This window comes from Marmota marmota, unplaced genomic scaffold, assembly GCF_001458135.2.
Source record: "Marmota marmota marmota unplaced genomic scaffold, marMar, whole genome shotgun sequence".
NCBI lineage: Eukaryota > Metazoa > Chordata > Mammalia > Rodentia > Sciuridae > Marmota > Marmota marmota.
In genome coordinates, this window is record NW_026000185.1 from 7,515,144 (window position 1) to 7,539,883 (window position 24,740).

At 57.1% G+C, this 24,740-nt stretch overlaps 1 protein-coding gene and 1 long non-coding RNA gene across 2 annotated transcripts in view; one reads left to right on the plus strand and one right to left on the minus strand.

The window, feature by feature from the left end:
- The window catches only part of LOC125612313, a 4,408-nt gene extending 4,101 nt beyond the window's left edge, over positions 1–307 (plus strand). Inside the window, exon 2 of the long non-coding RNA XR_007342636.1 lies at positions 30–307. This is a non-coding gene — a long non-coding RNA (uncharacterized LOC125612313). The remainder of the gene's footprint in view (positions 1–29) is intronic.
- Positions 308–350: 43 nt separating this feature from the next.
- The window catches only part of Mapk8ip3 (mitogen-activated protein kinase 8 interacting protein 3), a 40,060-nt gene continuing 15,670 nt past the window's right edge, over positions 351–24,740 (minus strand). Inside the window, exons 6-33 of the mRNA XM_048789381.1 lie at positions 23,666–23,810; positions 20,012–20,258; positions 19,236–19,338; positions 18,768–18,889; positions 12,715–12,726; positions 11,975–11,992; positions 10,885–10,942; positions 10,259–10,411; positions 9,577–9,658; positions 8,183–8,313; positions 7,908–7,964; positions 7,654–7,824; positions 6,925–7,051; positions 6,588–6,683; positions 6,318–6,476; positions 5,619–5,784; positions 4,492–4,674; positions 4,226–4,415; positions 3,985–4,104; positions 3,834–3,914; positions 3,687–3,754; positions 3,415–3,563; positions 2,880–3,051; positions 2,689–2,802; positions 2,526–2,564; positions 2,233–2,412; positions 1,990–2,139; positions 351–1,920 (exon numbers count right to left, since the gene is read on the minus strand). Of these exons, the coding sequence (XP_048645338.1) occupies positions 1,799–1,920; positions 1,990–2,139; positions 2,233–2,412; positions 2,526–2,564; positions 2,689–2,802; positions 2,880–3,051; positions 3,415–3,563; positions 3,687–3,754; positions 3,834–3,914; positions 3,985–4,104; positions 4,226–4,415; positions 4,492–4,674; positions 5,619–5,784; positions 6,318–6,476; positions 6,588–6,683; positions 6,925–7,051; positions 7,654–7,824; positions 7,908–7,964; positions 8,183–8,313; positions 9,577–9,658; positions 10,259–10,411; positions 10,885–10,942; positions 11,975–11,992; positions 12,715–12,726; positions 18,768–18,889; positions 19,236–19,338; positions 20,012–20,258; positions 23,666–23,810 (3,415 nt within the window). The 3' untranslated portion in view covers positions 351–1,798. The remainder of the gene's footprint in view (positions 1,921–1,989; positions 2,140–2,232; positions 2,413–2,525; positions 2,565–2,688; positions 2,803–2,879; positions 3,052–3,414; positions 3,564–3,686; positions 3,755–3,833; positions 3,915–3,984; positions 4,105–4,225; positions 4,416–4,491; positions 4,675–5,618; positions 5,785–6,317; positions 6,477–6,587; positions 6,684–6,924; positions 7,052–7,653; positions 7,825–7,907; positions 7,965–8,182; positions 8,314–9,576; positions 9,659–10,258; positions 10,412–10,884; positions 10,943–11,974; positions 11,993–12,714; positions 12,727–18,767; positions 18,890–19,235; positions 19,339–20,011; positions 20,259–23,665; positions 23,811–24,740) is intronic.

Consider the following 24,740-nt stretch of genomic DNA (forward strand, 5'->3'; position numbering starts at 1 on the left):
CGGTCCACCCACGCTCCCGTCCCGCGCAGGAATGTAATCCACGGTAGCGACTCGGTGGAGAGCGCCCGCCGCGAGATCGCCCTCTGGTTCCGGTCGGATGAGCTCCTCTGTTGGGAGGACAGTGTCGGGCACTGGCTGTACGAGTAGCCCCCGACAGGACTGCCCCCAACAGGACCACCCCCTCGGACCGGGTGTGCCAGGACAGCTACGAAGAAGCGGGCCGCGGAGCAGAGGGCCAGGTCGTGCAGGATACCTCTGGCGCTTGGCTCGCCCCCATTTCTTTTCATAATAAACTGGAGGAAAACCATGTGAGCATTGGCTTGGCTCGGTCCCAGGGACACAACAGCAGCACGTGTTAAGACGTTTATTACATACAGAGCAGATACGTGGGTTCACTTGCAGGGCCAAAGCCTGAGGAGAAGCACACCCGGCCTTTCCTCTACTTGCACCCACCCAGCTCACTCCAGTCATTTCACACTCCAGTGGGGACAGACATGGGACATACATCACAGTGGAGAGGTGGCAGGGTGGTGGGGAGAAGCCTGCAGCTCCCTGTGGCTGCAGCTTGTGTTGGCCAGCTGGGCTCATGGGACAGCTCCCCAAGATCTGTGCTTCTCTGGTGGGAGGAAGTGGGCAGCGGGGGCCAGACTGCCCTGGTCAGTACCTCTGGTGGGAGGAGTAAGGCCTGGCCCAGGAAGGTGGAGGAGCAGACCTGCAAGGGCAGCACCTGCCCCCTTGCCACAACCCTAGAGCCCTGCTGCAGTGGCATAGCCCCTCCGGCCTCTGCTTGGCAGCCTCCTGTCAGTTCTCTGAGGGAGCAGGCCACAGCGGCAACGCTAGGCACTTGGTACGTGTCTGGGAGCTGGGCTCCTTGGAGCCCTGTGCAGGAAGCAGGCCCCAGGAGCGCACCATCCCCCATCAACCTGAGGCTGAGCCTGCATCCTAGGACTAACCCTAGCAGAGGGCAGGAGCCTCCACTTCTTCCTGAGGCCGGGGCCTGCCCTAGCAGCCTGAGAAATTCCACCCTAAGGGATTCTGGGAGGGGCAGGACTATAAAGTCCTGCTCCTTAAAGGTGAGTCTTATGCCCAGGGGAAGCCTGGGGCACACCAGTCAGTGAGGGGCTGGACGACCTTGGGCTTCAGGGGGTGAGGGGTACCTGGTCTGTCTTTTGAAGGTGCTGCCTCAGGGACCCTAGCCCCAAGCTTCCATGCCATATCTCTGGGGAGGCTGGGGCGGGGACCGAGGGGACATTAGTCAGGGAAGGTGTAAACCCTAGATAGGGCTTACCTAGGGCCCAGGCACCTGGGCAGTCTGAGCGCCAAACCCCTGGGCATAGGATGGGCACCAGGCCTGGCTCTCCCAGGGCAGCATGCAAAAGCAAGTAGACTGGGTGGGAAGACAGAGCAGAGTGAAGCCCCTGCTCCTGATCTGGGGGTGCCAGGAATGAGGAGGTAACAGTGGAGCCAAGGCCAGCTGCAGGGGCTGCCCACAACCACCTTGGTCCTGCCTTGCCCCAGCCCTAAGGTGCCCCTGGGACTTGAGTATGCTGGGTAGGGGTACTGACCAGGAGCTTCAGGCACCTCTCCACCTCCCTCTCCCGCCTCCCTCCCATGGCCCACTCCACCCACATCTGAGGGGGGGGGGGCTACTCCCTGCCACTCGGGGGCCTGGGCCTCAGGTGAAAGCTGCAGGTTGAGAGGTTAGAAAGGGACTATGGGTGCCCGGGGCAGGCAGGGGCAGGCCGGCGGGGTCCTATGTACATATTGGCATCAGGCAGTGGAAAGGGGGGCAATGGCCTCACTCAGGGGCGTAGGACACCTGCCACACGATGATGTGGCTGCGCTCCGCCTTGGACAGCACAGGCTTCACCTGGCTCACCTCTCCGGCTCCTTCTTCCGCCTCGTCGTCCTCTCCATCTCCTGGAGAGTGGGCAGCAGTGAGGGGTCCTGCCTGGCATACCACGGCCTGCCCTGCCGGTGCCCACTCACCGATTCGGAAGTCGATGTAGCCCTCGCCGCCACTCAGCACCAGCGCGGTCTTCAGCTTCTGGCCTTCTGCATCAGCGGCAGGCATGGCAGGCCCGGGACCCTCCGAAGGGCTGTCCAGCACGCTGCCGTTGAGGGTGGCCAGCACGTTGCCTGTCAGGGGCAGAGGGACCTCAGGACAGCTGCCCGTGAGGGGCCATGGCTGCACCCACAGAGCTATCCAGGCAGGATGTGGGCAGCCCTCACCTGGCACAGAGACAAAGAACTTGACAGCATCACGGTGCCCGTGGAAGCAGAGCTGGGCCTGCGCCATGGAGCAGTAGGGGATGAAGCTACTGGCAGACTTGTCACTGCTGTCGTCCCCGTACACGTGGATGACGCCCCCTGGACGGGCACCCTCCCCAGATGTGGGGGATGTCTTGTTGGCTGGAGACAGTGTGTGGGGGGGGGCAAGTCACCGTATTTCCAGCAGGCTCAAGAGCGCAGGGGAGCCGCCACCTTGGTCTGTGTCTAGGGCAGGGCAGGCGCTGTGGACTTACCTCGGAGTCCCAGGAGCTGGCCTCGGTGCAGGACCACAGCTGGGGAGGAGGGGCAGGGATCTGAGCCTCCTGGGCGTGGCTGTGTGGAGCCCACCCACCGGGGAAACCAAGCAAGCCAGCAGCAGTCAGTACAACTGTAGGGTGCTGGGGGGGAGTCACTCACTCTCTGTCAGGGGGATGGAGATGACAACTCCATTGCCAGTGCCCACCCAGAGGCGATTGCCCGCAATGAGTAGGGCCGTGATGCGCACAAAGGAGAAGCCGAGTTTGCCAGTTCCTGGGTGGGGACAGGAGAAGAGTGGTCAGTGAAGCCCAGCTGTGCCTGCATGCCACCCACCTGGTATGGTGCCTCACCCAACATCTTGCTGACATAGGGCTCGATGTCCACATCCTGCAAGTGCTGGTGCGTGTGGGCATGGTAGAGCCGCAGGGTAGAGTCCAAGCGGATGGATACCCACACGCCATCGCCTATCCATGCCAGCTGTCGCACCTGGCTCTCCCTCCGTGGGTGGGCATCAAATGACTTCTGCAGGGCCATAGCAGCCTATTAGCAGGGGCTGGGGCAGGAGAGGACAGGAAAGGGAGCCTGCCCTGCCGAGCCCTGGGGCTTCCCCAGGCTACAGGCCACCAGGCTTCCAGCCAGGACCTGGAGAGACCAAGCGCAGGGTGGAGGGGAGCTGTGTCCCTGACCTGTTTCAAAGGTGCACAGCAGAGGGCAGGCTCCAGGCAGAGCAGCACAGTACACCAGCTGCCCTTCATCTGCCCATGTCTTGAACAGAGGAGTAAATTCTTTTAGCCATTTCCTAATGTGGCTTCCAGGGGGGAAGCAATGCCGGCTAAGCAGTTCAGTGCCCTCCCTGCGGAGCCCAGGCTGCTGGCCAGCACTTGCCTCAATCTGCATCGTCTTGGGCTGGATCACGTGCACCTTATTCTTGTAGCCGCACCAGACGCGGTCGTACACGACGGCCATGCAACGGATGGAGTGGTGTGGGTGGCCCAGGTCCATCAGGTGGTAGTTGCTCAGGTCCCACTGGCCATCTGGAGAGCCCGTAAAACCTGCTTAGGCCTGGCTGGGGTGGAGGACCCATTGCCTGGCTAAAGATGGCCCCAGGACCCAGGGAGCCCTCTGGACTAGTTTCGGGTAGGGCCTCTAATACCTACCTTCACCACGGTGGAAGATGGCCAGAGTCCCGTCTGCCAGAGCCACCAGCACGCGGCCCTTGACATGCCTAGAGTGGGGAGATGCTGAGTCAGGCTCAGGATGGCCAGACTACCCCACCCCACCCCAGTCGGCCTGGGGTCCCATACACCAGGCTTAGCACAGAGTCCTTCAGCTTGATGGAGTGCAGGCACTTCTTCCAGTGGGCCACTGCTGAGTGCACGTAGAGCCTGCGGGAGGAGGCTGTGGTGGGCCAGGGTTCCCTAGAGACCCCACCCACCCCTGCCCCAGGCCACTCACCAGCCATTCTGGGCTCCCAGCCACATAGTAGGTGCGGCACTGCTGCTCACCACCAAGGGGTCCCCATTGGGCTCTGGCTGGGGCTGTACACTGCTGCCATCTGGCTCTGGCCCATCCTCACTATGTGAATGACAGTGGCTCAGGTGGTTGCAGATGCCTGTGTCTGCACCCTGCCCTGAGACCCTGCCCTCCTTGCCAGTCTCTCCTCCACTCCTGTCTTGCAGGACCTGAGAGAGCCCACCTGCCAGGCTGGGTGCTGGAGGGTTGGGCGGGGGCCGGGTCAGTGAAGACATGCTCCGTGAGGGGCCCAGGCCGTACTGCAGCCACCTCTGGCTCGCTGGGCCCAGGGTCTGGAACTTCTGTAGCTTCTGTGGCCTCCTCTGTGGACTGGGATGGGTTGACCTTCCCACTGGCAGTGGCAGCCACCTCCCCTGTGGAAGAAGTATGCTCAGCTAGGCAGAGACAGAGGAACAAGGGACTGAGAGAAAAAAGCCACCCAAGACTCACCCTGCCCCTTGTCCAGCACTGGGGTGTCCCCTCGGGAGGAGCAGTTGCTACGTGGCACATTGCAGCGGGTGGCACAGCCCACCAGGGTGATGCCAGCCAGCACGCCATCAGTGCCTGAGTCCTCAGGGTTCACGTCACTGTCCAGGAACATCTCCCCGGGTGGGTAGTCACTGTCACTGGCCGCTGTGAGGAAGTGCGGCAGCCCATCAGCCCACGCTGGGGGCCAGGCTTCCTCTCTCCCGCTGGAGGTGGCTCTGGTCAGCCAGCCCAGCACCTGCCCCCTGATGACATCCACCCTGAGCCTGCTGTGAGGTGGGCTCCTAGGCCCAGGGGGATCGAGTAGGAGGCTCTGGTCCTTGCAGCAAGCAGCCCCAAGGTCCCACACTAGAGCTGGCAAGGCCCTCCACCCACTCCTCCCTGTGTGGGCTTGGTCCCAGGAAGTCAGCAGCTGCCACTGAAAAGCAGAGACCAAGCCCCTTTCCTACACCTCCAACTCTAGAGCCCTGGGTGAGGAACTGGGGTCTGGACCCAAACAGAGGGTTACATCAGTACAAAAAATGCTTCCTCAATGCCTGTGAGTGGTGTTTTAGTTTGGCCCATGCTAGAGTCCAAGATTAGTTTTTTTTTTCTTCTAATACCTTTATTCTTTTTTTTTTTTTAATGTGGTGCTAAGGATCGAACCCAGGGCCTTGCATGTGCTAGGTGACTGCTCTACCGCTGAACCCCAGCCCCAGTCCCCAGGGTTACTTTTTATTGTGTGGTGCTAGAGGTTGAAATAGGACCTCATGTACACTAGGCAAGAGTTCTGCCACTGAGTGGCATTCATGGAGTGCCCCCACAGGCCACTTCCTGTCAGCTGGGTGTGATCCTGGCCCTCCTGCAGCCAGCACCAGCACTAGGCAGAACATGGCCACCTGACAGCATCTTCCTGTACATGGGATCTAAGGTCTCACTTGGCTTGGCCACAGTCCACTGTCCACTTCCATTTCCAGCAGGCTTCTCATTCTAGTTAGGAAACTTTCTAGTCGCCCTTTGGTAGAAAGGAGGCACCATCGCCCTTGAGCACCAGCTTCACAGGGCAGTGCCCACTCATGGGTAACCCTGGTGAAGTGGGGACCAGGGCTCACCAGGGATGCTGGAGATACACAGGACATGGGCGTTGCAGACCGTGAACTGGTCCACGACGGTGCCCGGCTGGTTGGCGTCAACGATCACCACCTTGCTGGTGGTCAGGGTGCTGGTGAGGATCCACACCCGGCTGGACGTGGCGTCCGTCTCAGGGGCCTCCTTTGCCTGTTTCAGGGCACAGGGTTCAAGGCTAGGGCCTCAGCTCAGGGCCACTCTGAAGCAGTAAGAGGGCCAGGGAGCTTCCAGGATCCAGTGAGCTCCAGCGCACAGGCTGTTCTCCCTGTCACCCAGTGGGGACTTAGAACCACAGCTAGAGGGCTCCTTTCCAGGATGCAGACCTAAGCTCTGAGAGGCTAAGTCCCTGGCCCAGGTCAAGCTGCGATGTGAAACTCCACAGAGCACTCTGCCCTCCCTCAGTGTCTAGCCCCTTCCTGCCTGTCCCTCTGTATGACATGAGAACCTAGCTTCCAGAGCCTCTTCTGCCCTGGACTAAGAGGTAGTGCCAGGTCACCACAGCCACCTCCTGCACTGCTCCTGGCTCAGGGACAGTGAATTGGGAGGCAGCAGGGCCAGTACTGCCCCTTGGAGGGAGAACTGTGGCCTGGATCCCGGGAGCATCTGCCTCCAGGACCCAGCCTCGGAGGGGGCACTGCCCCTGCTCTCCTCTAGATCTGCCACTCCTGGCTAGCCCTGCTGACCTTCTTCCTCTCAGGAGATGTGTGGTTGCTCTTGGGCTCGCCTTCCACTTCCCGGTCGCAGGTCAGAGGGTCACGGCCTGGCACTGGTTTGACTCCATTTCCAGAGTCATCCTCATTTGGCTTCCACCCACTCAGGTTGACACCAGCGGCACACCACAGCTGTAAGACACAGCCCAGGATCCAGGTGTACCCACCCCTCTGCTGGCCTCCTGAGGGCTGCCCTCCTCCCTGATCTGCCCGCCATCTTCTGCTGGAGTCTTCTGGTCACACCTTCATGGTGGGGTCCTTCTCCACCAGAGGGCGGCAGTACACTGGGACAGGAACGTTCTTCATTCTGGTGTCCTCCTGGCCCCCACTGGGGCTTAGCTGCAACACAGCAGGTGTGTGGGCAGAGGCAGGTGCAGGCCAGTCCTGCCACTCCCACTGCTGGGCGCACACCAAAGGGGAGCTCAATCGGGAATGCAGAAGGCAGACCAGCCCCACCCAGCTGCCCTGAGCCTCCTGCCCTGCAGCCCCATGCTCCACAGCCCGTCCCACCAGCCTAGGCCTGTCCCTCCACCCAGTGAGGCTCCCTGCTGACGCCTGGCCCTGGGCCTGCCCTCCGCACCTGTTTGTATTTGGCGGGCAGGCTCCAACCACAGGCCTGCAGCCTCCCGTCATCATTGCGCACATGCTCGCGCACCTGGCGGTACTGCTCGCGCTTCTGCTCCCGCCGGGCGGAAGACGTGCACTCACTGGTCAGGAGAAACTACAGGTTTCATCTCCATCCAAGAGGAACGGCCTAGGGCCGGCTCTCCAGGGAGCACACATGCTGGGGATCCTGCCTGGGTCTGCGCTAGCCTTCTCCCAGCCATGGGTGTGCCCTGGGCTTGGAGGTCACATCCAGCACCTGCTCCTGTCCTGAAGCCTGTCCTGCCACCCACCAGGGCTCAGCTGGCAGAGACCTACAGCTCAGGCTGGGGTGGAGGCCTGGCCAGCATCTCTCTGGTGGAGATCAAGCCTGAGATGGCTCCTTGCTGTAGCAAGATGTTCAAGAGCCCAGGCACAGTGCAGAGTAGAGGGCCATGCAGAGTCCAGGGCCACTGTGGAGCCCAGCACAGGAGCAGGGACAAAGGGGAGCTCCATCGAGAATGCAGCCTTTGCCAAGGGGCAGCTGAAACAGAATGCTGGAGGTGACCAGCAATGCTCACTAAGGCTGGGGGGCCAGGGCACATAGCATGTGCACCCAGAGGTCATGACCTGACACCCTGGCCAGGTCTGCCCTCCCAGCCCTGGTTCTCGCTGTCCCCCTTCCCTTTATAGGCCAGAGGAGCAGTGAGACCTGTAGGACACTCACTCATCAGGAAAGAACTCCAGGGGTCGGCTGCCTGCTGAGACCGGGCACATAGCACGGCTGCGCCGCTGGCTAAAGCCAGCAGTGGTGGGAGACTTATAGTGGATGTTCACTGGCGGGTAGGAGCGCTTGGCCGGGGGCGGGCTGGAGGAGGAGCTGAAGAGGCGGCTGAAGCTGCAGGTGGGGAAGGGGGTGAGTAGCAGTGGCCCTGGGGGCTTGACCATCCACCCTCCAGGCATCCCGCCCACCCCGCTCACAACTGCCAGATGGTGGACTTCTTCTTCTCCTGGACAGATGGGTGCTCCCGGGAAGCTCTGTGGGGAGGACACACAGAGGAGCTTGCTGGCTCTCTTGCCTGCCCCGCCTGAAGGCTGCAGGCTGCTACAGGAAGGACCAGGAGCTCTTCCCCCTCAGGAGGGTGGTGCTATGGAGGCCAGCCTCATCCTCGACATGCAGGAGGTTGTCCCACCACCCCTTGCTCAGAAACCACAGCTCAAGCTAGAGACACCTGGGGAGCAGGGCTGGGGCCCACCTGATCATCTCAGTCCACCGCACAGCCTCCTGCAGCTCCATCAGCCGCTCCTTGTACTGGTTGCGCTCCATGAGCACACGGGCCATCTCTACCCTTGTGAAGCGGCGGCGCTGGGCCATGGGGATTTTGTCCTGCAAAGGGCAGAGGCACTATGGTCAGAGCAGGAGGCAGGCAGGGCTTGGACCAGCACACTGCACCTGCTGCTGGGATGCTTGCCACCTGGGTGGGGAACGTGACCTCCAGGTGTAGGCAGACCAAAGTCATGGACATTCTTCAGATCCTCAGGTAAGTGTCTATAGGAGGATGTAGACGGGGGGGAGGGGGATGGCAAGTCCACCTGCCCCCATTAGGCTCCTTTTTTTTCCAAAGCATCACATGCTGTTCTTGAGTGTACAACACAGGCAACTTTTTCTACAAGTCTCTGAACACTTGGGACAGTTCTTCATGCCTCAGGTGAAGCACAGCGGGTACTGGTCCAAGGTGAAATGCAAGGGGAAATCTAGGGAGGTGCAGCCAGCAGGACCCTGTGGTGTTTTGGTAATACTGCTGGTTGAACCCAGAGTGCTCTACCACTGAATTGCACCTCTAGCTGTTTTCTATTTTGAGACGGCCTCACAAAGTTGCTTAGGACCTTGCTAAGTGGCCACGCTGGACTTAAACATGCCATCCAGCCTCCTGAATCTCTAGGATCACAGGCATGGCCATTGTGCCTGGGCAGGATGCTTCAGGTTGTGGGAGTCCCACTGGCCCCCAAGTGGGGGTCTAGCATTCTGCTCCCCATAGCTGGGCCTTGGCTATGGCAGGATGGTGCTGGGAGGCCCAGCAGAACTTTGAGAGATCTGTGGGGTGGTGGCCTTTGAAGGGTCCCCCATATGCAGCACTTGGCCTTCTCAGGTGCATATACCCAACCTGAGGCCTGGGCTGTGGGAAGGCCAAGACCAACTCCTCGTTTCCACTCAAGGTGAGAGGGGCTGCAGCCTGCTGCCAGCATCACCTCCTCCTCACCACGCCCACATGCAGCTGACTGAGGAGTGGCAAGACTGTGGGGCTCTCCTCAAGCAGGTGGTCATGTGGCCCAGGCCTGTTATTGAGGGAGGCATAGGACTCTGAGCTGGGGGCCTACTACTGCCCAGGCTAGAGGACTTTCCTTAGAACACACAGGCTCCTGGGCTGGCCCAGCAAGTGGCTGGCACTACTTCTGCAGCCTTGCTTGGTGACAGGGAAACCTGCCTATGACTGCAGAATGCATGAACAAGGACAGGGGGCTGGTGGTGGTGGGTAAGGAGGCACCGGGTTCAGAGATCACGTAGGAAGGTAAGGAGGGTCCAGAGCCAGATGCAGCAAGTCCCAGGGAACCCGCCCACCCGAGCCCGCAGGTTAATAGTGGAATATACCAATTCTGTACAGAGATAGCTGCTTACATCCTCCACCTCTTCTCTGGGTTCACGGCGGGCAGTGACAGCCTCTGACTTCACTCTGCAGGGTTAGGAAGAAATGGGCAAGGTGAGGGGACCCCAGGGACTTGGGAAGGCCCAGGTTAAGGATAGCCCTATAGGGATCCCAAAGGTGCCCTGGGCTTGGGAGGGTCCCATACCCCTGCCTCACATACATGAGGCCCAGACTTCTGGCAGCTCTGGCCAAGGAAGAGGTGGACAAAGGCTGAGCGGGGACAAGTACAAGGACACTCTTGGGCATGGTTGGTTAGGCAGGTCCTTAGCAGATCTGGCTTCTATGAGCTCTCCTCACACCACCCCTCTCATCACATAGGACTCCCAACGGGCTGCATATTCAGACCTTGAGGGGGTTAGAGGTGGGGTGTGGGCTGCCAAGGCACCCACTCCCCACCTTGATCCTCCTGAATGAAGAAGTGGGGCTGGAAATGCCATCTAAAGAAGGGACACAGAAGACAGGACCACACCTGGCTAGGTCACAGTGGGCTGGAGGGAGACACAGGGTCCACAGGGGAGCAGACAGTGAACATCCCTGAGTGGCTGGGCCTGGACTTCTGGGAATGCTGCAAGAAGAGGGTGCCCACGATGGAAGCCAGAGTCCCACTGGCCCTCCCACAGCCCTCACCTCTTGAGCTCCTCTTCCAGCTCCTTGATCCGGCTTTCTAGCTTGGCCTTGGCCTGCTTGGCGGCTTCCAGCTCCCCCTTCAGTACCTCCTGCTCCCCTGACAGTTGGTCAACCTTGGCAATGAGGTCATTCTTCACCACATTCAAAGCATTTCTGTAAAGATTATTAAGGATGTGCACTAGAAGGTACATTCTAGTCAAGAATGTGGCTGAGGGAAACCTGGGAGTTGAGGCAGGAGGATCACAAGTTCAAGGCCAGCCTCAGCAACTTAGCAAGACTCTGTCTCAAAATAAAAAATAAAAAGGGCTACTGATGTAGTTCAGTGGTAAAGTACCCCTGGGTTCAATCCCTGGTACCAAAAAAAAAAAAAAAAGTGGCTAAGGGCAGGCAACCCACCTGACCTGGGTGCTACACTGTATGGTCACCCGGCCAAGCTTTCTGAAGCAACTGCCCAGGAGCTCTGCTGAGTCCCTCCCACTCAAGACGGTGCCCATGATCCATGTGAGCGGTCATCGAGCCCTGGAGGCACACTCAGCCTTGTGGGTCAAGTCCTCCCAGGCCCCTGGCCTGGGCCTGCCTATGGCCTGGCGAGGGGCTGCCCAGTTGTGACACAGAAGGCCTCTTACTTGGTTTCCAGAAGCTGTGAGTTTTCCAACAGCAGGTTCCCCACTTCTTTGCCCATTCCTGAAATGCAAGGGGCAGAGGTTTTCCCCAAGTCCTGTGAGGCTAGACCCGGATGCTGCCATACCTTCCTTGGGGTGACAGACTTTCCCAGGGGCCCCAGCTTGAAGGTAGGGAGGCTGCAAATACCTGTGAGCCAGGAAACCCAGGGCAGGTTCCCCACACAGGGGCCTCGAGGGGTTCTCAGAGCTGCCCCCCACAAGGAGAAGTTTGGGTGCTGCAAGCACCTGGAATGGCCTCTGGGCATTTCCCATCAGCATCACCCCTCCCCAGCCCTCTGGCAACTAGGTTCAACACCAAGCAGAGGCCTTACAGAGCCACCCTTTGGAGAATGGATACTGAAGCTTCAGTGAGAGGGGACACAGACAATATCTGGGACTCAGAGAAGGGATGGCCACAGCAGCTACAGGCCACCCAAGGCTGTGTGCAGGCCTGGCAGGATCTGGCCCATGCTTCAGGGTCAGTAGAAGGCAGGGAGAGCAGATATGAGGGAGACAGGGCTCCCTAGTGTCTCCTGCAGAAAAATGGGCCCTGCCCCCATCAGGATTCAAGTGGACCCCACAGGCCAGGCTCCCTGCAGGCATGTTCCAGAAATTCCCAAACTGCCAAATGGAATCCCTTAGGACAGTGCTGAAGCTAAGAGCTGGCCCCCCACTCCCTCTTGCTGCTCTCTGTGCAGTCCTACAATGGCAAGGTGCACAGGGGCTGGGGTTCTGCTGGCTGTCCATTCTCACCTCCCCTGGGGTGCAGGAGGCACTGTGGGCTTGGGGACATTCAGAGTGTCTGGACTGGATATATGTAGGTTCAGTGTGCCTAGGGGCTGGGCCCTTAGGTCAAGGTTTGTCCACCAAGGCACAGCCAGCTGAGGTAGTGGAGAGATGACGCCATAACCCATGCCTGGGGGTATCTGGGAAGCCTGGGCCCCCTTGCCCCCACCATGCAGAATAAAGCAAACAGCTCATGAAGCATGAGAAGATGTCAGGTAGAGAGGAAGCCAGAAGGAGGAAAGACATCAGAGCAGGGCCTTGGCCTTACCAAAAAAGTCATCGCGCACTGGGGAACGTCCCAGTCCCACAGGAGACGGGCGACAGGGCAGGGAGGGAGAAAAAAGAAGCGCATTAAGCCCACGTAGACAGCAGGGTAGGTGGCAATTCAGAGCTACCCCTGGCTGGGTCAGGAGGGCAGGAGACAGGAGGAAACCAGCTACCCCTTCTGAGAAGTTCAGCCTTGGGCTGCAAAGCCAACTGCCAGACCAGAATGACCTGTGGTCATCCACAGGTGCTGGGCTGAAGGGCAGTGGGGGTGCCCACACAGGGGAGGCGACCTGAGCCTGGGCTCAAGCTGCCTTGCTGAAGCAAGAGGTTGCTGAAGGGCAGGTAGGCCTCGGGCAGAGGAAGACAGCGCAGCCCAGCTGCCCTATGGGGACCCTTATCCCCTGTGCACCTGACAACTGTAGTCCCTTCCTAGTGGCTCTGGGGACTACAGAAATGGCCCTTGGGTGCTTTCTCAGGCTTGAAAAAGGGTTTCAGATATGAGGGGCCTGTCAGTAGCCAGGGCAGCAAATCCATGTTAGCTTTCGGGCAGCAGCAGACTGGCGAGCAAAAGCAAGGGGCTTTAGTGGCCAGGCGCCTAGAGCAGCCACTCACAAGTCAGGGTCTGTGTGCACAGCCTGGTGATGGCCAGCAGCAGGGGAGCATCCCATGTGTGTGCACCCAGCTCCAGCTGCTCTCACAGTGGAAAGGGGGACCACACACATAGACGGGAGAGATACACACCTGAGAACTCCCCTGGGCCACGTCCAGCAGAGCACAGAGAAACGGGGAAGGAAGCGACAAAGATCAATTGGTGACTGAAACCAACAAATAAAGAAATTCTTATTAAAGAAAAAGCAATGATCCAGCCATTTCCACGTTGAAGGGCATGAGAAGCAACAAGGCAGTGGGATGGAGCCATAGAGGACAGGGGCCTTCAGTTCTCGGGGGCTCAATAGCCTCTCCTGTTGTCTTCCACTAGCAAGAGGGTGCGACTGGGAACCATGGGTGCAGGATGCCCTCTGAGAGGCCCCCAGAGTGAGCTGGCTGCACTCACTGGCACATTTTTGGGAGGTCACCTGACGACAGATGGGCACCTGGTGCTGGATTTGCATTATTCGGGCCAGCCCTGGTCTGTGGTAAGGAATGACCAGAGGGTCACAGGGAGTGAGGACCCTCCTGAGAAGGGAGGAAATCAACAAGTCAAGAGGCAGAGGAGGGTGGGGAGCATGGGGTGGTGTAGGCTGTCCTCGCTGGGCACATACCTCTCCAGTGCACAGGGTGGCTGTGTGGAAAGCACTGCTTTCTCTTATAGATCTTACTAAACAATCCCTTCCACTTGGTGCATTCCACAAGAAAGCAACGTGTTATTAAAGACCCACTTGAGGCTGGGCACAGAGGTGCACACCTGCCATCCCAGCAACTAGGGAGGCTGAGGTGGAAGGATCCCAAGTTCAAGGCCAGCCTCATTAACTTTGTGATTGTCTCAAAATAAAAAATAAAAAGGGTGGTGATGTGGCTCAGTGATAGAGCACCCCTAGGCTCAAAACAAACTAAGACCCATTTGATCTAAAACACCTAGCTGCGTTGCAGAGACTCAAGCTCAGCAGTGCACCTGCTGATAAGCAGGGTCCTCTTGCCACTCTCCAGTCTGGCAGACTCCAGATGAACATCCACTCCAAACCAAGACAGACCAGGCTGCTCACTCACAAGCAACCCTCTTGGTCCCCTGTGATGTGGCACCCTAGGGCTCTATCCCTCTCAGCTTCCTGTGTTCACTTCCTTGTTAATCCTGGAGCTGAGCTTCTTCATGTTTGTGGGTATCTTCTGTGAGTTTCTATTTTATACTTTGCTCATTTTCTATTGCCCTTGACTTACTTGAATGGTGGAGATCACATATATATCTTTTTTGTGTGTGTGACAGATAGAACCCAGGGCCTTGGGTCTGCTATGCACACAGCCTCGTGTATAAGTACATATGTGTGTGTTCTTGATTTTCAACAGTCACACCTGTTAATATTGCTTTGTGTTTCTGGTCATGAAGAAGCCCAGATTGTAAAGGTATTCCCCAATATTCTTTTCCACTGTCCTTGTATCCTCAGATTTAGATCTTTAACCCACTTAGTGAATAACTGTGGTGTGAGGTTGGATGTGCACCAAGCCTTCGCATTGGTCAAGACTGTAACCCAGCACCTCTACTGGAAAGACCACCTGGCCCCATGGCCACCTGAGTCACAAGACTCAGATTTGTGCTTGGCTTCTGGCTGGTGGGGGTGCTTGGCACTGCCCAGTCCAGGGTGACTGTCATCACAAGCTTCCTCAGTCTAGACAGCTCTCACATGCACTCTTCTGCCTGAACATCAGAGTCCATTCAGCAGGTCCAGAAAAAGAGGCCCATCACTCATTTTTTCCTGCTACTGAATGGATTTATGAGCCAGCAGTTGGTGATCTGTGAGGACACCCAGAAGTTGAAAGGCTCAGCCACTGGGTCTGAAATGGTCCTGAGGGAGTGCTCAAGGCTTCTCCCACAGGCATATCTACTTTTCAAGGTCATTTCTAGATATCCAGGGCTGGTCACCACAGGGGTGGGATGGGTCACTGAAGAACAGCCAGCTGACCGTCTGTAGCAGAGTGTGGGTCAGCCTGTTAGCATTTCAGGTCCCAGCCAAGGGATGCAGACAAGCTCCTTGCTTCTCTGTGCCTCAGTCCCTTTGTCCCTAATTTGGGAACACCTTCTGTAGGGTCTGTGTGCGTGAACTTCCCATGAGGTGGTGCTGGAACAGCACGTGCCCTTGCTGAGCTCTGAGACTGTGGTGGGTCTCAGACCCACTGGCACGTTCCAGTTCCATCTGCAGCAGACTTCCTCTCACGGGGAGTCCAAAGTAATAGTGAATAACTGCACTTACTGGAATCCTAGGCTCAAGGGAAGTAACAGCTGCCTGGTGCCAGGGTCCTTTTACTTCCTCCACTGAGGGGATAGGGGCCACAGGGATGCCACTCCCGACAGCGTGGCTGGGCAACCTCCCACTTGCCGTATGCAGAGACCATGTGTTCCTGAAATCACAGGATCTTCCCACAGCAAGACGTGCACACACTAAAGGACCTGCACTGGTGCTGCTGCTGTTTTGCAGCTGCATGGGCAGTGGAGGGGTAGGGCTGCCTTTAGCATGTGGTCCCCATGACGTAGGCCAGCACTGTGGTGATGGGCTGGATGCTGGGGTGGCCCCTGTCAGAGTGCACTCTGTTGGGGTGATCACAGGAGAGGGACACACAGCCTGCTTGCTCCTCCTCCTCCTCCTCGGCAGCCAAACTGACCTACCACCAGACCACAGCAGCAACCTGGGTCACACACACTGTACAACTAAAGGCTCCAGAATGTCCATCATCTCAAGAGCATGTCTCATGCAACCTGGACCAGGGGGTTCCCTGGGTGGCCAGCAATTTGCAGAGCTCCCCACAGAGATGCAAGTCCTTCTTTGGGGCAGCTGTTGGAAACAAAGACCATCACATGCGCCTGGAGGCCTCTTAGGAGTAAGCGCTGCCAGGACCCCTAGAAGCCAGGCTCTCCTGAAAGGCTGCATGGCTTCTGGCTAAGATTCAGTGAGGTTTTCCCGTCCTCACCACTTAAGAGATGCTGTATGGCAGTGACATGGGGACCACGCTACCTAGATTGAGAATAAGCAATGCCCACAGGGGCATCTCACAGGCCTGAGGTTCCCTGATGGACAAGGAGGGGCCAGTTGCAGAGAGAAAGCAGGCTTACAGCTGCGTCAATCAGGCAGGTATGGCAGGAGGGGATGGCTCCACAGCCAGGGCTACAGGATGAGCATGGGGGTGGTGGCCTGCCTGACGGACAGATGGATGGGCCACAGGGGCCACCAGCTGATGAGGAAGCTGGTGGAGCCTGGCAATCTTGCAGAACTACTGAGGGCCGTGTGCATCAGGAGCAGAAGGAGCAGTGCCTAGGCTGTGTGCACAGGCAGGAGAGGGTGAGCACAGCTATGCAGTGGGCAGCTACTCAGCCTTCGGGAGGACAGCGAGCAAAAGACACCGGGCAGGAGGCCACTGGCAGGTTCAAAAGAGGCAATCCAGAAAGCAGACCAGAGCTGCCAGGTTGGGGGAGAGCTGCCAATTGGGTATGGGCTTCCTTTCAGGAGGTGGCAGTGTTCTGTAGTGGCAGTGGTCACACAGCTCTAAACATGTAGACAGCCACCGAGCTTCATTCTTCTGATGGGTGAAGGACATGGTGGGGGTGGGCCACATTTCAGTAGAGCCGTTAAAACCAGCAGAGGGTGGTCACTCAGGGCTGCTGTTAGGGGTCTCACTTTCCCAGCAGTAGCCAGTGCTACTGCTGGGAGCAGGGTGGCTGGTGGGGACACAGTCCTTGACATGGAAACAGAGATTTTGTCTGCATATGTGTCTTTCTAGGAAGAAGACTTTTACCTTTTCATTAAATTCACCAATACGTGGGCACCTGTGGTGAGCAGGGGTGCTCTTGTGCACACAGGGGGTCTCCAGATGCCCCCTGTGCCTGTCTGCAGCCTCAGCATAGTTGCACCCAGCTGCGCACAGCTCAGGGATAAGCTCCTATGCCCATGTGTTTGGGGGATGCTGTCTCCTCCCTACCGCTCAGTGGTGAGGGTCTGACGGAAGCTGGCCTTCAGCAGCTGTGGGCCAGGCAGCACTCCTGGGGGGACTTGCTGTGAGTACAGCATGGATTGTGTTGCGTTCCTCAATATGGACCTGTGCTTCTCCACACAGGCTGCAGGCTCCTCAGGGAGCACACCATGCTGCAGGCACAAGTGCCTTAAGGGACAGCAGGTTCCTTGTGGGTGGGACAGCTTCATGGCTGGTATGAGAGGAGCTGTGTGCAGCAAGGGTCCTCAGTCCTGCACCTTTACTTGGTGCTTCTATTCCTAGAAATCCACCCCAGGGCAGTCCTTGGAGATGATGCCACAGCCACCCAGTTCAGCAGTATCCACCATGCAATTCGACATGGAAGAGAGCTGATCATGTACTATACAGTGCAAAAGAGCTCAGTCACACGAAGGAAAAGAAATTAAAATGTGCAGAAGCACTTTCAATCAAAAGTGACACGGGTCTAGGGATATAGCTTAGTGGTAGAGGGCCTTCCTAGGATGTGTGAGGCCTTGGGTTTGTACAAGGGCCACACCTATCATTCTAGTGGCTAGGGAGCCTGAAGCAGAAGGATCACAAGTTCAAAGCCAGTATCAGTAACCTAGCAAGACCCTGTCTCAAAAAATAAAAAGGGATGGGGATGTGGCTCAGTGGTTAAGTGCTCCTGGGTTTCAATCCCCAGTACCAAAAAAAAGTGACTGCCTCAGCTGGGTGGTGGTGACACCCATGATCCCAGCAGCTCAGGAGGCTGAAGCAGGAGGACCATGGCAAGTTCAAGGCCAGCGTTAGGACCTTAACAAGACTCTGGCTCCAAATAAAAAAATTTTAAAAGACTGTGTATATGGCTCAGAGGGAGAACACTACCTAGCACGTGCAAGGGTTAGGGTTCAACCCCCAATACCGCAAAAACAAAGTAAAAATATTCTAAAACCCTTCTGAAAAAAATTCCATTAGAAATACGTCCTGACAGAAAAGGCTGCTTATTTTGTCCTCTCCCCGCGGGAGCATCTAGTCCCTCCCCTTGGAGTGTGAGCACACTCAACCCCACTGAGCCAGCATGGGAGCAGCTCAGGGTACGAGTCCCACGATAGGGAGACATGGCCAGCACTTCAGATGCAAGCCTGGCAGAACAGAGCTTCTGCTCGGAGCTTGTCAGGGCTGGTGCTGAGCACTGTGGGAGTTCAGATCCCTGAAGATGCCCTGCCCTGAGACGCCAGGAGGCAGGCCCACAGCCTCTGGAGCAGAGTGAACAAGAAGGTCAGCCTTCTGCCTGTGCCGACCCCGTGGTGTTTGAAAGGCCACCTGGCTGCAGGGAAACACCTTGAGCCTTGAGGGCGACAGGCAGCAGGAGGTGGGGGAGCAGCAGGAGGTGGGGGAGCAGCAGTCGAGCTGCAGGGTGAGCGCTTTGCTGGACAGCTGATGGGCCAGGTGTGGAGGCTTGGCCAGCTCCACGACCCCAGCCTCGCCCTCAGAGGCTGCTCTGACTGAAGCTCCTACTCCTTCTGAGGCAGTCAGAACCAAGCAGCAGCGTTCCATGGACCCATCCAGAACCATGCAGAGAAATGGGACAAAGCCGCTCCTTCCCACAGGCAGACCTGTGGGCACACAGCCTCTTGCTGCTGCAGGCAAGAGATGTTGGGGCTGCGCCCAAGACCACGAGCTCCCCCTGCAGGTGTTGTGCAGAGGCCCAGCTAAAGGTCACTGCTTTCTGCCTGCCCTGCCTGAGGACCCATGGATGCCCTGAGCGTGTGCTGGCAGGAGGGGTGCCTAGGAGCTCAGCTCTCCTTGGCAATGTGGAGGCTGTCTGTGAACTTCCTCACACAGAATGCTGGCAAATGGCCACCCTCCCAAAATGCCCCACAGAGCAGAATGCCAAGGAGGGGCCCAGAGGAAGACTGGGGACTGCACGGGGTTTCTCTCTGGGTAAAGATGCTCTAACGGGGTGCTAATGGTCACACGACCTTGTGAGCACACGAAAATCCACCCACTATAGGCTTACAGGGTGGAACTTGTAGCATGAGAACCTCAACTTACTAAAACTGCACGACAACAGTGCCTGGCCCAGGAGCACACAGAGATGTCTTTTCACCACACCCAACCAACCAATGGAAAGCCCATTCTCTCCCAACGGAAAGTTAGGGAGTCAGCGGGGAGTTTACCTAGGAGGTCAGCTCCTTCATCCACATCCCCAATGACCTCGGATCCTGCTGTCGACAGCTCATGGTACAGGGAGTCAGTGTTGATGCCAAAAGCTTTGTTCACGATGCCCTGGGTGGGGCTGCTGGGACACAGGGCAGGGGACAGAGTTGTCTGCTTCATACCCAGACCTCTTCCCCTCCTACCACAGCCGCTGTCACGCCAGGCTTTATCCCCGAAGGCCCCAGAGCTAAGGACTGAGTCACCAGCTGGTGGCCACACTGGGGGTGAGGTCACTAGGGGCCCCTCCTCTCTTTGCTTCCTGGCCACTGTGAGATGAGCTGCCTTCTCTGCCACAAGCTCCCCATGATGCTCTGCCTCGCTCACACCCAGAGCCTGTGGGTGCAAGCGTGGACAGGACTGCACCCTCAACCACAGGCACTGGCTTGAGTGAATGCTGACCCCAACCCAGGGCCTGGTCCTGTGAGCACCTGTTTCCTGTGCGGTCTAGGCGGGTCTCTGGACACATGTCCAGCTCCGGGGTGGAGTCGATAATGTCCTGAACATCAGACCACTCGTCACTGCTGCCCATACCTAGAGGGGAGCACAAGGAACACGTGGTCAGTGGACAGTCCAGCAACCCTCACCCTCACAGTGGCCCTCTGCATCATGTTTGCAGACCCATGGCCAGGTGTCAAAAAAGGGTCCTCTCCACACTGGCCACATGGACACAACCCAGCACTGTGAGTCCTGGAGGGAAGGCCTAGCATAATGTTGACACAGGACTGCTCAACCCCATGCCGTGAGCCTCCTCGTAATGACAGAGGTCCTGCTTTTCCCTCTAGCCACAACTGCGAGACTGCTCTGTTGGGCTGCATCCCTCCCCATCCGTAGGAGGAAGTCCTGACCCCAACATGACTGCATTGAGGTAGTGTCCCTAGTGGTGTCCTTATAGTAGGAGACCAGGCACAGACACAGTGGGGCTATATGAGGCCCACGGAGAGGTGGCATCTGCAAGGCAGAGGAAGGCCTCGGAGAAACCAGCCTCCATACCTGGGCTCGGGCTCCCAGCCTGCAGGAGAAAACAGACTTCCCTTGTTTAAGCCACCCAATTCCCAGTGTCATGAAAGCCTGAGCTGACCATTACAGCTGTCAATACTAGATTCCAAAAGGAAGAGAAGCCTCCTAGATGCCAGGCAGGAGAGGCTCAGGGCACTTGGCCTCCCCTGCAGGGACTGAGGCACTGGGCGTGTGGGCTGCTACACACCTATGCTGACGTTCCGCATTTCCTGGGTGACCTGGACCTCCATGTTGCGGCTGTTGCGCTTCTCCCGGGCCCTCTTGCTGTTCTTTGTGCTGCTGCCGTAGTCCCCCAGGGGCTGCAGGCTCTCGTTGAGTGGTGTGACGGCGGCAGAGGGAACGGAGGACGTGGGAGTGTTGGACTTGGTGCCAGTGGTGCTGGGTGTGGCAGCTGCTGAAGACTGGCCTGACTCTGACATCTCATCGTTGGGACACTAGGGCCAAACACAGGGAGGGGGGCGGTCAACACAAGGGACCATGCGTTGAAGCTAGGGGCGGCCACGGGGGGCCCCATCACTCCATTACTGGCCATAAGCATCACTGCCCCCAGCTTGCAGGGGCAGGAGACCCCTGGGCCAGTAATTCCCTTGGCCTGCCACTCTGGAGTTCTCCTGTCATCCGGCAGCTGCCTCTGGCTTGCAGCTTGTACCCTCCACTGGATACAAGGAAACACCAGCAATGGGAACCATGGTGTGATGCTACACAGGGGACAAAGCAGGGTCCTCTGTAGACAGTGGTGGCCAGAAACCAGTCGTAGTCCGGAGCCAGGCAAGGGGCTCTACAGGGGCAGCGGAAAGGAGGCATCTGAGGAGGGATGACAGGGCCATGTCCCTCTCCCTCCACTGCTTCCAGGACACTCCTGCTCAGCCCTGGCTGGAGTCCAGCTGGGAAGGGGATGTACACTTTCACCACGTCTGTGGCTGTGACTCCCAGAGGCACGCTGCTTCACCTCATGGTGTGACTGACCCGCATACAGAACTGAACAACAGTGCAAGTCCTAATGGCCTGAAGTTCTGTTTGGACACTGCTAGATATTCTGGGAGGAGGGTCCAGTAATTACGACCAGGTACTTACCTCAGGAATCTCATTAGGAAGACATTTTATCTGAATTGCATGGGACATGAAACAAACACTCTTTTCCTATGGTCTTTCCTGATGAAAATATTGCACAGTTTCAATACAAAGAGCCCGAAACACTTCCCTATTAACTCATGTTCATACCCTGATGAAGCCTGGGCAGCTGCGCCAGCCTTCCAGGCAGCCCAGGCCATAGCTGGCCTGCGCCCCGCTTGCTCCCCTCCCTGCCCTCCCTCATTGAACAGGAAGGGAACAGCTTGTGGGGCTCTGAGGCAGATCAATCTGCACATACCAGGCAGGCAGCTGCACCACATTCTGTGGTGTTCCCAAAGGGGGGACACCTTTAGAGGAACTTCCTACTGGTGAGGATGCTCACTTGGGAGGGGAACAGATAGAAGAGGAAGGCGTGCAGTCCTGTCTACGGTGGTGAACACAGGGACCTGAATGGATAAGTGCATGCTCCCAAGGTCAGAGCTGTATCTGCCATGTGCCTTTGCCTGACCACGGGCTCAGCACCAGGCTTGGGCAGGGCCTCAGTTATAGACACCACTACTTGTTCAGAGAACAGGTTTCCAATTCCATGTACCAGGCTCCTAAATTTCTATACAAGGAGTCTCAAAATCTCACATGTAGCTGGGCATGGTGGCACACACTGTGATTCTAACTGTTGGGGAGGCTGGGTCAGGAGGCTCCCCAAGTTTTGAGTTAGTCTGGGAAACTTACCCAAACACTGTCTCAAAATAATCACACACACAAAAAAAGGGCTGAGGATGTGGTTCAGTGTTAGAGCATCTGCCCTGCATGTGCCAAGGCCCTGGGTTCCATCCCCAGCATCAAAAAAGGAAAAAACAAAACACCCACAAATTCCCCGACAACAGTAGCTCTCAGATGGGGCAACTATGTGCAGGGATGTCAGAAGAGGTCAGGGACAGCTGCTGTCAGGCTGGAGAGGGCTGGAGACCAGGGTTGCCACTCGACCTCTACAGTGCCCAGGCATCAGCAGTACTGGGTGAGACACACTGCACACAGTCTAGCTGTCTCCCAGTGGCTGAGGCTTTGCACTGAAATCTGAACGTGGGCTTAGGCCAGACACATAGCTTATGCCTGGTGTGAGAAAGAAAGGGAGACCACTCTGCTTCACCCTGACGTCTGAACATCGGTTTAGATCACACACGGCTTGTTCCTGGTGTGAGAAGGGGAGACCACTCTGCTTCACACTGCTACCAGTGATGCAGATCTCTTAAGAACCTGGGCCTTCCCCACAACAGATCTGCAGGGTCAGGTCTCTGCTGCCCTCCTAAAAGGGAAGCAGAGATGCCAGCAGCTCAGGCAGAAGCCCGGGGTGCAGTCAGGCACATTCTGGACCACTTTCCTCTGTGCCATGTTTTCCCCGCCTTCAGAGACCCTTGTAGTCACTGTAGGGCGTACTGCCCACTGGCCACGCCGCCCCCAGGGCCCCAGCTGTTATCCTATAGGGTCACCACTTACCTAGGGCAAACCTCTCAACCTCCTAAACATCAACGTGGGGCAGTGACCTCCAAGTGTATTGCAAAGAACCCACACACTCCTAGCGGTCATTCCTCACCATGAGTGGCCACAACTGTTTGGTTAAAACACTATGGTACATGAAAACAAAAACAAAACAAAAAACAAAAAAATTAAGAAATTAAAACCTGGAGCATGAAAAAAAAAAAAAAAACTTAAAAGATAATTATTAAAAGGAAAAAAAAAAAGAAAAATCAAACAAAACACACTGTGAACTAAACATAAAACACTATGATTTATGGAGAGAAAGACTGTTTCAGACAATGTAGTAGAGAAAGAAAAGGCTTTGTGGGAAGAAAGGCGGGCCAGGGGGCCCCCTGAGAGTCCCTGCTGCAGAGTAGGAGTGGGGGAGGGTGAGCAGCCAGTTCCCCATGTGCCTGCTGCCCTCCTCCTGTACACCAACACTGGCAGGACAGTGAGGATCATGGCTGGTGACTTTACTCCCTGGAACAGCCATGGGACCATGGATCACTTTCCAAGGGCTAGCAGCAAGCAAAAACCTAAGCCTCATATGCCCAGCCCACAGGCCCCACATGTCCTCCGGGGATGTTGGGAGGAAAGCCACCAGACTCAGTGCCAGCTCCTCTACCCAGGAAGGTGGCCTGCCTTTTCTGGCAATGTGGCCAGAGAGCCCTGTCCTGTGGCAGCAACCTGAGCATTATGTACGGAGTGTAGCAAGAGACCAGGTCCTGCATGGAGGATCTGGCCTTCTCTGGGTGGCTGTACAGACCTATGAAGGGAGAGTGGGGGACCTTCCTTTTTAACTCACAGCTATCTCCAAGGATGGGAGAAGGGCCCAACGAGAAAGCCCTTTGGCTTCCTCCAGCTGAAATCCTGTCTCAGGACTAAACACCTATGAAAGCAGAGGCAGCTCGGGAAGCAATGTGTGTCCTGCCTAAGTCTGGTTTGAGGGGATACTGCACTTTGGGGTGTGCTGGTGGAGAGCTGCTGAGCTCAGCCCTAATAGACACAGCATCTCCACTGTAGAGTGGTCCACCTAAGGATCAGAGAGGACCAGCCTGGTCTAGCAGGTGCCATGGGAAGCCACATAAAGTGGCTATGGCAACACAGGGTCACTGGGGCCCATACCTCCTGACACCAAGCCAGAGGAGCTAGACTAACACAGGGGAGCTGCACGGGGTGGCATGCAAAGACAGGGCTCCCTGGATGGACGTGGGCATCGGCACTGGGGCCCTTACTCCACGCACGGCTACAAAACCTGGTAGCTGGAGATGGACTGCAGCTGGCCGAGGTCACTCAGGTGCCAGTGGTCCCCCGCAGGCACGAGCTTGCCCCCCATCTGTGCACGTACCATGCCGTCAGCCAGGGGGAAGACGTTCAGAGAGGTGGGACGTTCCTTCCTGCTGGAAAGGGGGAGGAGAAGAGGAAGTGGAGGTTAATGTCAGCTGAGAAAGAGTGGACGCCCTCGCTGGGCCATGAGCCTCTCTGGTGGACAGAGCTTCTCAAAAGGCCATCCTGCAGTCCAGCTTCAGAGGGCAGGACCAGTTGGGCAGCAGCACTCACGTGCTGGGGAGTCTCCACTCCTCATGACCCTGTGTGATCATTCCCCTCCCTTACTGATGTATCACTTTTCTCTAGCTCAATTTCTTTTTCTTTTTTTTTTTTTAGGTGGGGGGGGTTACGGGGATTGAATTCAGGGCACTCGACTACTGAACCACACCCCCCATCCGTATTTTGTATTTTATTTAGAGACAGGGACTCACTGAGTAGCTTAGCGCCTTGCAGATGCTGAGGCTGGCTTTGAACTCGTGATCCTCCTGCCTCAGCCTCCCCAGCCATTGGGATTATATGCGTGCACCACTGTGCCTGGCCTCTAGCTCAAATTTTAATGGTCACCGCTGGTGTCAGCACTAGCAATCTCACAGCAAGGCAGTGACAGGCCATTTCCTTTGAGTAGTGACTTTTATGATGACAAAGCCCAGACTTGTCTCCTCATAGGTAACCTGTCAGCCCTGTCTCTGCTCGGGGCCAGTAGAGGCATCAGTCTGCTGCCCAGTTCTTTGCTCCCTGCTTTCCTACCAATCTGGTTTTTCATGAGGTCTTATCACTATAAAACATTTGAATACCATGTGTCTGGAGTAAAGTGAGGCATGCCTCATCTGCTGAAGCCTTTGAGGGAGGATCTCCTGTCACGAGCCTCGACAGGAAGCTGAGTCCTCTGAGGCTCTGAGCATCAGGCAGACAGAGTCAAGAGAGCCAAGCCCAACACACCTACTGGAGAACCTTAGGAGGGCTGCAAGTCGTGCTGGGAACAGAGGTACTCCCATTGCATG